The sequence below is a fragment of the Vanellus vanellus genome (assembly GCF_965231255.1).
Source record: "Vanellus vanellus genome assembly, chromosome: 1".
Lineage (NCBI taxonomy): Eukaryota > Metazoa > Chordata > Aves > Charadriiformes > Charadriidae > Vanellus > Vanellus vanellus.
The window spans coordinates 206,729,834-206,747,899 of NC_138905.1; the positions used below are offsets into that span (position 1 = coordinate 206,729,834).

The 18,066-nt window shown below is 37.7% G+C and overlaps 1 protein-coding gene across 1 annotated transcript in view; it reads right to left on the reverse strand.

The window, feature by feature from the left end:
• Window positions 1–18,066, reverse strand: part of DYNC2H1 (dynein cytoplasmic 2 heavy chain 1) — a gene marked incomplete at its 5' end in the record, with an annotated part of 191,497 nt that overhangs the window by 35,656 nt on the left and 137,775 nt on the right. The window contains one exon of the mRNA XM_082483473.1: window positions 9,942–10,058. Within this exon, the coding sequence (XP_082339599.1) occupies window positions 9,942–10,058 (117 nt within the window). The remainder of the gene's footprint in view (window positions 1–9,941; window positions 10,059–18,066) is intronic.

Sequence of the window (18,066 nt, forward strand, 5' to 3'; positions counted from 1 at the left end):
ACCATGCTGCCAGATATAACTCTTGCTTTGATAAGACTAGTTCAAGCTGGAAGCAATTTAAATACAATCAAATAATAAATACAAAATAAATATAATATTATGTGTATACCCTGAGTAACTCAGACTCTGAGAGATAATGCTGCTCTCACACTGATATTTTTATTACTTATTTCCATTCCATTACAGACCCTGAAAATCCAAATTTATTCAATAATTTCAAGAGATGGTATCATTTTGCAAATCTTAATTCATATGCAGCTTATTACATAAATACATTTCAGCATGTGTTCTGAAACTGCCAACCTGACATGTGACATGATGCTGTGCTGAATTCCAGTTATGGAATTTAAACCCTTGTTGGAAAATTCTGCAAGGCACAAATGCAAAAAGAAAACCCTAGCCTTTGGAAAAAAAGTTTGGCTATTTCAATTTCTAGTCATTTCTTACAGGTAAAATAAGATTTTACTTTCTCTGAAGTATCTCTTCTTAAAATAACAAGTAGTTTTGACTTTTTTATCAGATTAAATACACTTCTGGACTGTCACATGGCATCTTACTTTCCAGAACACACGGGATGTCTGACTTCCATAATCATTCCCAGGCACTGTAAATTTCTCAGAACTTTCACGAGTTTTTAAGTTCATTCTGCACCTAACTACCAAGCAAAAATGCGAGAAAAGATAACTGAAAGAGTAATACAAATACTCTGACTTATGACTGACAGAATAAAAGAAGGATAAGGTCTTCCCTCCCACTTTATTAAAAAGGTACACAACAATGCTAGTTACTGTTCAAATTGTAAGAAACCGACAGTATTTAGAAATGTTACGTTTTGTATTTTGTCTCTGCATGCATCCCGGAATCACAGTTTCACTTCAGTTTTTCTGAGAACACAGTTTGTTGAGTACACATAAAATGTAATGTAAAACTAGCACAAGCTAGTTGATAATTTCTTATTGGAGTATTTAATTGCACAAAAAAGGAAGAACAAAAACATTGCAACTTGCAGGCTTTGCTCAGTCTTTCACATATTCTGTTTTACTTCACAAAAAACTTCCTGAAAGCGAAGGGCTCTAAGTTCCTCAATACTGCCCTTTACATAACAGTCTCCTGTGAATTGCATATTCATTTCATCACTCTTTTTAATGCTTTCTCCTGAGAATTTGTTAAAACAACCCATCTGTCATTTTTATAGGAAAATTAAAAACGAATATCAGCTTATACATTTAATGTTCTATTACATTCCCTTAAAATCCATTATGTATATAACTCACATCAGCTTTAAAAATATCCTTATGACCTGCTTGGGAATTAAGATGAAGAACTGCTGAAGTACCGAGTGCTATTCCTAATCGTATGAAACTGAAGATAGGTTCTAATCTTTAACATTAAATACTATATTATGCTACCAATATTAAATTAGGTGTATTTTGAGACTTTGATCATATTCCCTTTTTCACTTCTGTACTTGTTACTATCTCAGTACAACATAGGACTTCATATAGTCTCACCTAAGCTGCTTCAGAGCTTTTCTTTATTACCTTCCTAAACTCAAGCTTTTTCAAACTCCAGTATCTTCTGAAAATTGCCCCCTCAGAAATGTAACAAATATAACGAAAATAAACTCATATACCTCCACTAACTAGTTCTGCATTTGATTCAAAATTCAGTTTTGGTGGTGGGTTTTAGAAATCTCCATTGGCGTTTTGAGGTACCTATTCGGCCTCCTCCTTCAAGTGTCTCTGCCTATTCTTTTAGATATTAGTCCCACTGCTTATTACACAAATTTTTCATTGTTGAAAATACAAGAAAGAATGATCCTATATTTCTGCTTCATGGATTTTCCTTGGTGAAAAAAACACTGTTCTTCTGTTAAAGCTGAGGTTCCTAATGTTTTAGGTAAAAGAGCAACAAACCATTAATTTTCAAAATTACTTTTGCAATTGTCTTGCAGCATTATGCAACTTTATGAAAATAATTAGTTACCCTTCAATTTACAAACACAGTAAAAGATAAGGCAGAACACATCATGACAGCCTAGGATCATATATTCAGAAAAAATAATTTTGAAGCAGTGTCTTCCAAATTCTTAATGGGGGGGAACGGGGGGACAGGGGACATTCTAGCTTTCGTGGAGGTACTAAAGGGTTTCCCTGAAACAAGGCAGAAAATGCATTCACCTTGCAAGAAAAATATCGTTCTGATTCCTTTCTCTCTCTACTCAGGACAGATAGCTGTTTGACATGATGAAACACTTACGCAGCCCCACTGTGTCCTGGTAGTTTTTTTACTTCTCTGAAAAGTATCATATGATGGGCAATGCCGGAGTTCCACTGGACAGCGATTTCCAACTGATCCAGTTATGTGACAATGAAGTGCTTATACAGGTCCTGATCTACACTCTGTCAAGTTAGAAGGCTGCGTGGGAAGAGGACGGGCACCAGGACACAGGCTGGTTGAATTACCCCGATGGTCCAGCAGTGGCCAACAGGCTGTAGCGGGCCATCCTTTCACAATAAGGAAGATTTTTTTTTTTATTTTTGTAACATTTGTTTGACCAGTTATTCAGTGATAGCTTCATTTTTTTGAGTAAACAGCCTTTCGTGCAAACTTATACTGAGCATCTGAGTATTTGGGGTTTTCTTTAACTTAATGGCAGGTTCCTGAAAGTTTAATTAATTTGATAAGTGTTAAGCTGTTATTAAATCATGCTGAAAGTCACTGCAGAAGCAGTTTTAGGAGGGTATTTATTACAAGGGTGTTTTCCAATGACAAGAATTAAAATGTGTGTTTTCAAATGAACCTAATACAGATGAAAATGTCAAAACATTCCGTATTAGTCCAGAACAGCTAAATAGAAAGAGGAAGTACGCTTGTGTAACTCACAGGAGCCCACTGATTTGAACCAGATTTTAACTATCCCCTTAATTTAAAGTAAAATTCAATCAAGACTTCCAGAGTCTGCATTCTGGCTGGATTAACAGATCATGGATCTCTCCTCAAGGAGAGGCAGATTCCATGATTCTATTGTTATGGATAGACAAAGAATAATAAACTCCCCAGCTCAAAAATTTCAGAATGTCTAAATAACTGGTAGTAACATTTAACAGGGCTTTGCAAAATGTATGCCACTGAGAGGAAAAATGAGTCCTGCCAATTTTCAGAAATATTTCTGAAAAAGTAACAACATGTAAGTCCTCATTACTGTATTAGTATATAAGAATTATTTCCCACTTCAAAATGTCTAAAATGAAAAAGCTTTTTTGTTGCCCCTGTGATGGATTAACAGCAACACACCTGGTAACTTTCCAGCCTGTAACTGGCTGGAAACACAACTCCATCCCAGCCATGCCCGGTTGTGGTGGGTTGACCTTGGCTGGCAGCCAGCTGCCCAACAGGGGGAGAAAATAAGATGAAAAATCTTGTTGGTCAAGATAAAGGCAGTTTAATGAAAAAAAAAAAAAAAAAAAAAAGCCAAAGGCCGCATGAGGAAGCAGAGCAAAACCAAAGGAGATTTATTTGCCATCCTGCTGTAAGTCTTTACTTCCTATCCCAACAGACACAGACTGCATCTGCACCTTCTTCAGGAAAGTTGGGGGCTTGGCTCTTCAAGCTTCAGTGTCTCAGAAAAGATCTGGCTAACCTATTTCTGGTGCTGCAAAGTCCACTGACCTCCTCCTCTCACAGCTCCTTAATTTGATGACGCAGATCCTCAACAAGCACACAACTCCTGCAGGTTAGAGGACCACCTCCTGCTGCCCCGGCCTAAGGAAGAGGCATCAGGCACTCCCTGTAGCTCAAGAGCTGAAGAGCTCCATCCTCCTTATGGAGCTCTGTCTGAGTCAAAGTTCTCAACTTAGAGTCCATTGCTCCAACAGCAGATGGGGACTGTGCCCCATGGCATGTCACTACCGTTGCTGAGAAGGTGTATCCGCTACTAAGCAAAGCTGTTGGTCTTCTGCACAAACTGCTGTGCCAACTGCCGCGTGCCATTGCTGCCTCTGTTAGCTGCACTCAATACTACTGACTGAGAGATTACAATTTGCACTCATGAAAAAATTCAAGTATTATTTTAAACACTTTAATGTGGTATAATTCTTCAGTTGGCACATCACTAAGAAGTTAAATAGTCCGTTTACAGATTTGTGAAAAGTTGGCCAATATTAGGTAATTTTTTTTGTTTTATCACTGATTTCTGAAATTCACTGACTACATACATTCCATAGACATTCTGTCAATTTAGCTGTATTAGATACTCCAAATTATTTAGCCTCATTTTTATATGATGAAACACTGATGTTCGGTCCAGAGAAATACCCAGTCAAATGCTGCCTATTATTTTATCTAAACTTGGGACACTAGGTTACAGAGCACAAAATTGATCACCATATGGTATTGAGGGTGTACAGATAAAAATATGTCCACCCTTAAAGATTATGATCAATTATTCCAATATAAATTGCACAGGACAAACTTATGTCAAGTGGTAAATTTTGCTATGCTTCAGAACCATCAGCACTTAGATGTACAATAACTATTTTCAAGGTATTTGTAAGATAATCCTTTCTGAGTTAATCCTTCATTTACATACTCAGCACTGGAATAAAAATGTTTAAAAACATACTTAATCTTTGTCTACATATTAACAAGCTTCTGAACGCTTTTTGCCTCTGGAATAAAATGTAGCTGATTTTAAAAACAGCTTTGACTTTATAAATAGATTAGCTAGATTCAATTCAGATCTATACCGGGCACTTCCTGAGTTTCAGTAGTTTGAAACAGATATTTGACCATTATTTCCAGCAAGCCTTAGTGATAAGTACATTTGACAGGTAGAGACTAATATTTGCTTCTTGTAAATAAAATGGAAGATATTGTCAGCATCTATCCCATCTGCGTTTACTTTACTACTGTCTCTACCCAAAAGATAAAAGAAGGTGGTAGTGGTAATAATAACAACAACAACCACCACCTCACGAAGTTCAACAAGGTCAAATGCAAGGTCCCTGCACCTGGGTAAGGACAATCCCCAATATCAGTACAGGTTGGGGGATGAAAGGATTGAGAGCAGCCTTCCAGAGAAGGACTTGGGGATACTGGTGGATGAAAAATTGGACATGAGCCGGCAATCATAGAATCATAGCATGGTTTAGGTTGGAAGGGACCTTAAAGACCACCAAGTTCCATGCGCAGGGACACCTCCCATTAGACCAGGTTGCTCAAAGCCCCATCCAGCCTGGCCTTAAACACCTCCAGGGGTGGAGCATCCACAACTTCCCTGGGTAACCTGTTCCAGTGCCTCACTACCCTCAAAGTGAAAAAATTCTTCCTAAGATCTAATCTAGATCTCCCTTCTTCCAGTTTAAAGCCATTCCCCCTCGTCCTATCACTACATGCCCTAGTAAAAAGTCCTTCCCCAGCTCTCCTGTAGGCCCCCTTTAGGTACGGGAAGGCCGCAATAAGATCTCCCTGGAGCCTTCTCCAGGCTGAACAGCCCCAACTCACTCAGCCTCTCCTCACAGGAGAGGTGCTCCAGCCCTCAAATCATCTTTGTGGCTCTTCTCTGGACACGATCCAGCGGGTCCATGTCCTTCTTACGCTGGGGGCTCCAGATCTGGATGCACTACTCCAGGTGGGGTCTCATGAGAGTGGAGTAGAGGGGCAGAATCACCTCCTTTGACCTGCTGGCCACACTTCTGTTGTAGCCCAGAATACGGTTGGCCTTCTGGGCTGCGATCGCACATTGCTGGCTCATGTTGAGCTTTTCATCAATCGGCACCCCCAGGTCCTTCCCCTCAGGGCTGCTCTCGATCCATTCTCCGCTGAGCCTGTATTCGCTTGTATTTGTGCACTTGCAGCCCAGGAGGCCAACTGTATCCTGGGCTGCATCAAAAGAAGCATGGCCAGCAGGTCAAGGGAGGTTATTCTGCCCCTCTATTCCACTCTGGTGAAACCCCACCTGGACTACTGTATCCCAGCTGGTCCAGAGGAGGGCCATGAAAAACATCAGAGGGCTGGGGCACCTCTCCTGTGGAGAAAGGCTAAGAGAGTTGAGGTTGCTCAGCCTGGAGAAGAGAAGGCTCTGGGAAGACCTTGTTGTGGCCTTTCAATATGTAAAGGGGACTTATAAGAAAGACAGAAGAAGACATTTTACCAGGGCCTGTACTGACAGGACAAGGGGAGATGATTTTAAACTAAAAGACGATATATTTAGACTGGATATAAGGAAGATATTTTTTACAATGAGGATGGTGAGACACTGGGACAGATTGTCCAGAGAAGGTGTGGAGGCCCCATCCCTGGAATTGTTCAAGGTCAGGTTGGACGGGGCTTTGAGCAATCAAATCTAGTGAAAGAAGTCCCTGCCTATGGCAGGGGGATTGGACTAGATATCTTTAAAGGTCCCTTCCAACCCAAACCATTCTATGACTTTATTATTCTATAATAAAGTGTCTGCACCTAAATGTAAACTCTTCCAAAATTGAGGGGGAAAAAAATTATACAGACTTCAGGAATAGATAGTGCTTGTGATTTTACTCCTTCCTACCTGGGAAATAATTTTATCATATTCTGTGCCTATTCATACATAAATAAAATAACATATGGTTGTTAACTTAAGCAGCAATTCAACTATTTTCTTCATTCCAACTCCCAGGTCTTTATTTAGAAGTTCTGAAAACAAACATGATACCTTCATTGAGCTATCAATAAAGAATTAGAATGTAGAACTGTATGCAATGTATATGGAACTTTTAAAAATGCCTAGATATTTTCAAAGCTTAAAACAAGTACTTGTTGAACAGACTACGAAAACTAGTTTTGATAAAGGACATTATTATTTAAATTTTTTGAAACACTCAAGAAAATGTCCCCCCAAAAAAGCCCTACACAGGGTCATAGACCATCTTATTCTAAAGGTGATCTTTGAAAGATAAAGAAATTAATCTGCTAATAGTATAAAAATATTAGAAAATCAAAGAAAGTTCAAGACAGCATAGGATTTTTTTTAGGATATTATGAGCAGTAAAAATGTAGGTCAAACAGATGCATATGATGACTCTACAAATATTGGGAGAGGACAGAACACATAAATATTGCATAATTCATTTTCCTGTATTTAAAACTAAGCAGAAGAATAGATAGGCACCACAAGCTTGATTCAGACAGGCATCTATTGGCACTTGAGATGTCTCATTCTGCCTCCAGATGCTACTCCAGCAGATCACAGGTCTCATGCAGATTCTGTGTAATACCCGCCAGGCCATGAGTATTTGATGGTTTCTTAAATAGCGCTAGAAGCTTCATTTTTAGGAAATCAAATTGAGCCCTTGCGACAGCATTGATCGAAGACAGCATTTTACATCTCTAAAGAAAGTTCTCAGATACAGTGTGCTAAAAAATTTCTATTTTCAAACCAAGAAATCAAAAAGTCGGAAAGAAACTATCCGGTCAGTTCTCTGAACCAGAGAAGCTACAGGGTGACTCACAGGAGGAAACTGAAGAATGGCAGGATGGTCAGTGGCAAGAGATTAGCCAGAGATTACCCAGACGTTACAAATCAGTCAGGCTGATGCTAATCCTTTGTGAACAGATTGGTTTTGTAGCTAAACCAGAGGCCTCCTGCATCCATAGAAGTACTGCACACTAAGCACAAGATTTAATTTACATTAGCTTTTTTGAACTCAGATATAATACAGTAAGCATAGCAAACAATATGTAACAAATTTTTTACCCAATGGTCCTGTAAAAATAAAATTGCTTTTGCTAGGAATGGGCCACACTAACAAGGTCTTACTGTGCAAGACCCCAGTACTGGCATCCCAGACTCGTAATCAGCTTGTTAAGAGAGCTTGCTGTTTGAAGTGGAATTCAGTACCAGGTGCCTCCTGTTATGATGTGAAGTTGAAGCATGGGACTTCTTGAAAGCATGGGCACAGATTGAGAAGAGAGGCCTGAGAACTATAAACAACAAGCTGATGGTCACCTACCGGTCACTGAAGAAGGGCAACATTAAGAACTGGCTAGACTGCTTTTGCTTTAAGACAAGAAGACACAATTAAGCATGAAAGAAAGACAACCAAGCGACAGAATAAGGTACCTGCTACAGCCTGAAAAATAACCCCACCTAAGCATCAGCCAGGCTGTAGTTCAGGAACAGAGGTACAGCGCTGAAAACTCATATGAAAGGAGATCTCAGATTTGAGGGTGACAGTAGGGAAAAATAAGTGCTTTGAATCTGCAGTGCTAATGCTTAATAATGATAAAGAACTAGCCAGCAGCAAAGTGTGCTGTTAATGAGTATTAATGTACTGCAGTTTTGGTTTACTGTTTAAAACGGCCTCACTTACCAGTCTTCCAAACATGACAATCAAAACCTCAAATTTTCTGATTGCATACGTATACACATACGCAACAGTTTCACCTGAGCTCTTGCAAGGAAGGTTTGCAGGCCTAAAGCTGTACTCCAGTCAGTATGATGCAATGGAAGGGGTCACATTAAGACATACTGCGTTTTCTTACAGGAGCACAGACCTGGTTAACAGCAGTCCATGTTCAGAGGCCACAGACTTCAACATGAAGTTATTTAGTAACAGAAGATTATTTTCAGAAAAATATGATGTATCATACACTTAGCATGGATGAAATGAGAATTTGATGAGATTTCAAAATGTAATGGGAAATCCTAGTATGCACCACACGTTAATTCTTTATATGTCATTATTTGAGTAAATCTCATTCTAATGTTGTGTACAAGACATGTTTTTAGGCTACAATGTCTGTGATTTATTACTTATCACTAACAAGAAAAATGTCGAGGAGGAACCTAGCATAAGGTGAGAGGGATCCTTCCCAAGTATGCATAGTATCTGCATTTCAAAGGGAATTCGCACACGTTACAGCTAAACAGACACCCACAATAAGAATTCAACAGTTGGAAATCGAGCTTTACTACATATGTAAAAAAACCCCACCAAACTGAACCAACCCAGAACAACAAAGGAACATAAAGGAAGTGATACTGGATATTGCTAGCATTGTAGCAAGGATTTTAATGAACCTCAATTTAAAGCTAGTACCATCTTTCAATATTATACAGGAAAAACTTAATTTAAAATTTAAAATTATTAAACATTCCCTTGTGAATATAAGAAAAATGAAGAGACTAAATTCAAATCTAAAATACATTAGTGTTCTTCTTGGAAACACGTACAAGACGGGCTCCCTGGTTCAAGAAGGACAGAGAAGGTCCAGCAAAGGGCTACAAAGATGATCAGGGGATTGGAACATCTCTCTTATGAGGAAAGACTGAGGGACTTGGGTCTTAGTCTAGAGGAAAAAAAGACTGAGGGGGGATCTTATCAATGCTTATAAATACTTAAAGGGAGGGTGCCAGGGGGATGGGAACAGTCTTTTTTCAGTGGTGCCCAGTGATAGGACAAAAGGTAATGGGCACAAACTTGAACATAGTAAGTTCCATATAAACATGAGGAGGAACTTCTTTACTTTGAGGGTGGCAGAGCACTGGCACAGGCTGCCCAGAGAGGTTGTGGAGTCTCCCACTCTGGAGACATCCAAAACCTGCCTGGACGCCGTTCTGTGCAACCTGCTGTAGGTAACCCCTCTGGCAGGGGGGGTGGACTAGATGATCTCCAGAGGTCCCTTCCAACCCTGACCATTCTGTGATTCTGTGAAGATGTTAATCTCGTCTTATGAGTGTAGTCTCACCTCCATATCGAGAAAGAAGTGAAGCCTGTTTTCCCACATACAAACTTCATAGCTAATTACAAACATGTAACATTGTACTTCCCACTTCAAATGCACTTAATTTACTTTTTCACTTCTTATGTTTCAATATTCAAGATAATTCCTTAGACCTTAATTTTAATGCAGTTACCGGGGGAAAAAAAAAAGTTGTATTTTTAAATTAGCCACTTTCCTACCTGATTAAGTTTCTTCCACAGGTTGAGAACAGGCGAGAGTTCAGTAGACCATATTTCTCTGTCAAATTTGCAGCCAGCAGTTACTGACCTGCTCAGGATCCGAAGCTGTGAAATGACCTGAGTGATGAGAATACAAATGCAAATGTTGAAGAAGGATAAACAAACGTTCATAGAAAAATGTGATACAACAGCAAAAACACTCCGATTTATCTATGGACTATACTTTTCTGCATACTTAATTACTAATCATGATCTATTCAAACAACAAACAATACCCATATCCAAATATAGAACATACTAGAGCCTCATTTATATTAAGCAAAGAAATGAAAAAAATCCGTATTTTTCTTATCAGTCATTGTCTTTGTTCAACTATAATTTAAAAACTAATGAGGTGTATAATTAATTAAAAAGCCTACAAAATCTACAGACAAAACTCAAGCTCTACCTTTAACTAGGCTTCATCTGTAATTAAAAAAAGAGAAACAAAAAACCAGAATATGTTACTAAATACATATAGTACCTACCAGGCATCAAAACTCCAAGACTGTTATAATCAATACATTCTGATCTCCCATAGATCTCTTACTTACTGAGATATTCATGCTACCTCAAATTATTTAAATGCATATTTAGTTTAAACAAAGGAAGCAAGCAATTAAAAGAACTGCAAAACTTCCAGAAAGAAGGGGACCTCCCAGTTCATTAGGTCCAATGGCTTTTCACTGTTAGCAATCCTTGTAACTCCACACAGAAAGTGATCAAATACATGTATACGTTTATGAAGAAAGAATACTGAAATGAAATTTCTTCAGTATATTCTTTCAGCTAAATTTTAGTTATTTTTCACAGTGCATTTTTTGTAAGCCATGCTAAGAGAACAACTTACTAATTCTCTCTTTTACTTGATTTCAAAGAACTAAACTTGGTAATAAAAAACTTATTAATCGTTCAGAAGGACTGGACTGTTTAATTGTTAGAATGAGGCAGGAAGTCAAGTGGTTTCTGCTGTGTTTTGACTTATTTTTTATTCTTGAAAGATATGCAATGATGTAGTGTTTTGTTTTTCATTTTCTTTTGCTGAAGCAAAGAGCAGCTTCTTATTTATTAGTTTTGATAGGGACTATGAAGCACTACAAGATGACAGTACACAGAACCATTATTTTAACTTCTGTAACATTTGCTGCAATTTTATTCTTATATTAACGTCTTACAAGACATAAAATAAAAATTAAATATACATAAAGTATAAATATATAAAATCTATCTGTATAACATATAAACCTACATTTAGAAAAAACATACTTTTAATTAAGCTAAAATAGTATTTGTTTTCATGGAAAGCTCACTTCTTAATATAAAGTTAATTCTGAAAAAAATCTTAATTCCCTCAGAAATGACGATATAATCTGTTGTCCTAGAGAATTATGCATACTCTGTGATTCCAGAACTCAGAAATGATGTAAATACGATTTTTATTTCTCCTTTATATTTAAGGAATTAAAAGTGAAATGAATTCGAAGCCCTAAAAACTACTATTAGTAGATGAAAGTCATAGTCTGTTATAATAAAGCACTTTAGTCATGACCCTGCAACTTGGTTTGCAAAAAGGTACATGCATACCTAATGAATATCCGGAAGAAGCATCTTACTGTACCAAAGCCTTACTTTTGTCTTGCCTGAAGTAAACTGCCAGAAAGGAAGGCAAGGAGACGTTTCAGTCAAGGGAAAGGAGCAACTGGAGTGAACAGAGCTTTGCCTAGGAACAGGTTACGAGCCAGCTGAGAGCTTACAAGCGGAGATCGGAGGACAGACCAACACGGGTGGTCCTTTAGTAGGTGTGTGCTAGACTCCTTGCTCAAAAAAGTACAGGAAGCCACCTTCTGACAACAGCAATCACAGACCTTCATACTCATGGGAGACTTCAACCAACCCATTATCTGCCATGGGGGCAATATGACAGGGTGCAAGAAATGCAGATTTCTAAAATTTGTTGAAGACGATTTCTTTATACAGGCAATCAATTAGCCAATCACGGGAGGTGCTCTACTGAATCTGTTGCTAATAAACCATGAAGAACTGGTAGAAGATGTGAAGGTTGAAGGCTGCCTTGGCTGCACCAACCATGAGACTGTAGAATTTAAAATCCTGAGAGAAGAGAGCAAAGCAAGTCGTAGAATCACAACCCTGGACCTCAAGAGAGCAGATTTTAGCTTAGACAGGTATCTTCTTGGCAGGATCCAATGGGCAACTGCCCTGGAGGGCAAAGGGGTCAGGAGAGTTGGTCAATCTTCAAGAACAAATTCCTCAAAGCATGAGAACAGTCCTTTCTGATGTGCAGGAAGCAAGCGTGATAAACGAGCCAAAGAACAAGCATGGCAGAAGATCAGTATGGGTGAAGAGGAAGTTCGTCATCTCCAATGTGAAAAGGTAATCCACAGAAGATGGGAGTAGGGATGGACCACCCAGGAAGGATATAAAGATATTGCTTAAGTGTGTTAGGATGGAGTGAGGAAAGCCAAATCTCAGCTGGGTTTGAAACTAGCAATGTGTGCAAAAGCCTACAAGAAGGGCTTCTGCAAGTATCCTGGGAGCTAAAGGGAAGAAAATATGAGCCACTGCTCAGTATAGTTTCTGTTATGGAAAATACCATTTCATCCTCTCATACTCATAACTTAATTTTAAATGTTAACAATTCTTTGTGTGCTCTAGCTATTGTGTATAGCAGAAAAGAATCTTGTTTAAATTACCAAAAAATCATTTTCTCTGAGTAATGTTTTGATCATAGTATCTTCATCATTCCTGTTATTCTTCCTCCTTTTCACTCTGCATACACGCAAATGTTCTGACAAACAATACAGATAATAAACACACATTTGTGCCTTCCAGATATTATTCTTTTAGCTATAGTTCTGGCTCTTATAATTTGTTTTTGGATAGTTGCATGCCATCATTTGCAAAGAAATAAAATATTTATATCAGATATACTTTAACCAGTAATTCAGTATGCAATACTTCATATAAACTTGCGTATTTATACTATAAAGCTGCAAAAAGTTTCTATGATTGCTTTGTGAATGTGTGGTTTTGAAAATATTAAGTATTGTATTCTTTTTTTAAGTGCCTTCATAGGTACAAACACATAGCTCCATATAGTTGAATTTGAGAAGTTGCGACTGCAAGATCAAGTAATTAAAGTATTTTCTAACTCTAGTGTATAGGGTTAACTATTTCTAATTATCTAATTACAGATTTTGTCAATATAATTTAAATAGGAAATGCACTATCTATCCATTATTTCAATCTTTGTTCTTCAGTGCACCTGTATCTGTTTCTGCTTTGTATATTTTACCAAAGTAGCTCAAAGATATTGGGATGTGAGTACCTGAAGTTAAGCACAAATAGGCATTGAATCAAAAGAAATCAAGTTTTAACTCTCAGTGCTCTAGAGTACTGTGACTACTATGACCTTTATCAAATGTTCACAGAAATTCTTTAACTCTTTCCAGTTCACCCCATTTCTTCTCTCAAATATAACAGGTATGATGGTAGCATAAATTACTACTAAAGTTTCCACAACAGCACGCACATTACTGACTAATTTTTAAAAATTAATGGGTTGGGCTGAAACTTTGTGTACTGGCGGCTCTTTCAGCCTGAATACCTTTTGAAAATTTTAGCCTAGAGTAGTCATTCACCTTCAGAAACACAGGAAAATACATGTCAAAACAGTCAGGCTGACCTCATTTTTGCATTGTTTCAGCATCCCAAACTTTTGCTAAGAGACAGTGAATTTGATGGACAATTTTTTGCGTGCCATTTTTTACATCCATGAAATCTGTCCAAATTTAGGAAAGACTTAGAGATTGTAAAATAGTTATTCATATTACTGCTTAAGTATGATGACAGGCTTGATTTTAGAACTTGAATGCCGTAAGCATTTTATTCTCACAAATCACAGCGAAGTTTCTTATAGTGCTGACCAGTCTATGCTACTTCAAATCACCTGAAGCCCCAGAGAAGATTTACTCAGTACTCTCAAATCACTCTTTTTCTGAATGTTATGCAAATGAAAAGGGAATTGATTTTTTTATAGGATCATAGAATAGTTCAGGTTGGAAGGACCTCAGGAGGTCTTTAGTCCAACCTCCTGCCTGAAGCATGGTGAGCTCCGAGATCAGACCAGGTTGCTCAGGGCTTTATCCATCCTGGTCTTGAAAAATCCCAAGCACAGAGACTGCACAACCTTTCTGGATGACCTGTTCCACTGCTTTACTGTCCTAATAATGAAAAGATTTCCCCTAATATCCAATCTGGAACTTTCTTGTTTCAGTTTATGTCCTGTAAAAACAAGACAGTCAAATGCACGGATTGGGACAAAGAATGTGTTAAGAGTGATAATGACCTTTCTAAAACCATGAGTGAGATGTATTTCCCTATTAGAATTACCAGATGTAAGAAAAACTGTCCCAGGTTATGTGATATGTTTGCAGTCACTCCACGGAACTGTTTTCACCTCCAGGCAAGAGAAACAAGTTTGGAGTTGGAAGGGGAACTGGATTTAAAAGAAAGAAGAGTAGCAGGAATGCATTCCTGGGGGCCATATGAAAGACAAAAATGGCTCTGTAAGGCGGGAGGACAGGAATGAGCATACAGGCTGGATGAGTATCTAGAAGGAGACCTTGATTCAGCTGACAAAGGGAATATGACTAGGAATCTGTATTTAAGGAGACAAAATAATTCTTGGGTTGAGAGAAGAGCACTGTACATCGTCACTTAAATCAAACTTAAACCAGACAGAGCACAAATTCACCCCACCTACCCTTAGGCACTTACTTAAAGCTTACTTAAAACTTACTTGAACTACAAAGATTACCCCCTTAGCCTCCCTACATAATCAATAGACGTATCTTAAGTGGGCTAATTTGTCTTACGGAAGGCTCTCCTATTGAGTACATAGGAAAAGTACATTCCTTACACAGGTACTTTAGATAGATGGGTCTATGTTGTGGGAATGAGGATTTTCATTTCCTGGAAACCTAACTTCAAAATTCAAGAAGAATTCAGGCTCTTCTCACTGCACTATATATATGTTACCATCAGGTCAACTTATAAACAACTTTGGATACATACTCTAGGGTGAGATTAATCGTGTCTTAAACGCGATACTTCTATGACCACAAAGAGAGACTAGAAGGGACTAGCACAGAGGCAGACATCTAGGTCTGTTGAATCATCTCCTCTGCACTCTAGTTTGGAAAGGTATCAAGGTATGTGCTTATAATACTAAGGAAACTGAAAATCTAATCATAGTTGTATAATACAGGGCATTCAAAATAAGAGTACTTTACACAATACCTAACCTTTGAATGCTCATCTTTGTTATGGCAACATATTCTTTTAATACATTATACACTAAAAGCTCTTATATATTGTGCTACTCCAGTCCAAACACACATCTAAATATTCTGAATAATGACAAGAGTGAAAAAATCTACCAGAAAGCAGGAAAATAGTGCCATCACCGGAAATATGGGAGGGATGGAAAGACAGGTAATCAAAATATAAAAGCAATCACCAACAATGCTCTCTTTAAAGAAGGGTGAGAAGATTATTCAGAACCTTGAGTCTTTGCAGAAGCCGCCTGTTTTAACTAAAGTCAACTAACCATAACAGTATTTAAATAAAAAATTCAGCAGAGAACAGTGTATCTAATCACTGTGAACAACATACAAGAACAGCTACTGAATATCTTCTCCATTCTTAGAGGAAAATTCATACACTATTTTTTTTTGCGTTGTCAGCACAGGAAGATATAAATTGCATACATTAATAAAGGCGGGGTAGTCAAATTTGAAACGTCAATACTTATTTACCTCGTTATTAAATAATTTGTGCATCTCAGCTTTTTAATCTATTGCATACTTTATGGGTTTCTGTGGATATACGCTGCTATGATATTGACCAACACATTATAGTAAAAAAACCACATATTTAGAGAAATTAAGAGAGAAAATGAACAGAATGGAAAGCAATAAAGCCAATGAATGATCCCATGTGGCTTCATATGGAACTCCTAGAAAGTCATGTTTGTCCTGAAAATTAAAATAAAAATTAATGGTAAAATAAAAATGAGGAATGTCAAGATTTTAACTTTTCCTTCCCTGGAACTTTGAGAAAAACAGATTTCTAGGAACACAAAATCTATTTCTGTTCTTTAGTCATGCACAAGATGCAGAAAATGTCTTGCCTTCAGTAATTCACAGCTACTGCAAAAACTGCTACTTCACAAATACAATATATAAACACGGGCTTCTATCTAAATCTTGTATTTATTTCATAAGCAATCTATCCTACAAATCATACAACAAAACCAAATTTTATACACAGTATTACAACTCGAAAAAAGGAAAGTAATAAAGTAAAAAATATATTGTGAAATTCTATGTCACTGAATTAAAAAAAAAAAATTAAAAAATCTAGGATCAATCATTTTGGACCTAAATATGATTACTGTTCTAAGAATACAAACCAGAAAAGCTTTGCTAGTCAGATAACTGTGCTAGTCAGATAACTGCTGTGTTTTCAAGACTAAGGAACAGATTAAAGAATTTTTATTTTTGTACAAAAAGCTAATGAACTCCTCTCAGTAAATCTATAGACAACATCAAAGCAGAGACTCTACTGCCATCTACCAGTTTTAAAAGGACGTAGTCTTAGCACAGAAACCATTTCTATGTTTCATTTCTCTGAATGAAGCAATATATCCCTTTACACAGCTGTTCAAGGAGATATTTCTGTTTTTATAAGACTTTACAGCTCAAACTAAAATATGAAGTTATAACATAGTGACTTTGGTAAATACTGGGAAAGTAGTAACTCAGTGCAATGCAACTATGTCTTCATTGGGTCAAGAGAGGGAATGGGTTTCAGTTTGATACGCCTTCTGACAGAACTACGTGCTTCTGTACTGTTCCTTATAGCTTGACTGCAGTTACCCACACGGCTGTGAAAGTAGTAGACTGAGCTGCCAATGCAACCTCTGACTCAGTCTCTCTGTGTCCCTTACCCTCTCTGCAAGAACAGGGTCCATGGAGGTTGTTAGGACGAAGGCAATTTAATGGCATTCATAACCAAATCATTCATACTTCAAGTGGATGAGTAAGAAACAGTGCAGGTCTAGGCTTGCTCTTTTGTCGTTTCGTAAAGACCACCTCAAAGCTGCGCATTCCCTCAATAAGGTTGTGAAGTAGGACTGGACTCAGTATAGAGATGCATGCCTTCTCCATCAAAATGCAAAGCAAATGAGGGAAAGACATTGACACCATCTATATCTTCCTTTATACAGAGGAGGATCAAATACCACTGATGTCAGGAAGACCCTCTGTAGAGCAGGGATTCAGTGGAGAAGGAAGAAAATTGGCAGGATGCTGCAGATGGATAGCACAAGCCAACTACTGACCAAGTCAATATTTTAGTTGCATCTTCTCCCAAAGAATACCGAAGGATTTTATGCAGAGGTGGTTGACCTTAGCTAAGTACACACCCTGGTAAAATTTAAGAAAACCAGAAAACTGCAGCGTGTTCTTAGAAGAGAACAAACTTCTCAAAGGCAGAGCACCAATATATTCTCATATACATAGCATAAACCCTACGGGGATTAACAAGGCTTCTTGAAGCGTTGCATTGATTCACTGCAATGGTAAAGAGCTGTGTTTTCCGACAGAGCACAGTACTGTGTCTTCCATTCCATTATGCGGCACAGCACATTTCTGTCATGTAGCACCACAGGTATTTATAAAATACTCCCCATATTTTAAACATTCTTGTTAAGTACTCAGATCACTTAATTGCAGGGTAATAACAAACAGTTTGGCATTACTCATCAGTTTCTGCTAGAGCCTATTAGTCATGTATTTGTGATGTGGGATGCATTTAATAAATGTCAGTAATTATATGCTCTGCACAGCTGATACAAGGGTTATATAAATGCTAAATTATTTTAAGAAAATAGATTTATGTTCATCCTGACATCTATAGCAATAACATAACAAGTTCAAGAATAATTTCAATCGCATTCTTTTCAATAATTATACCCGTATTACTCTGTGTGACATGATTAGAA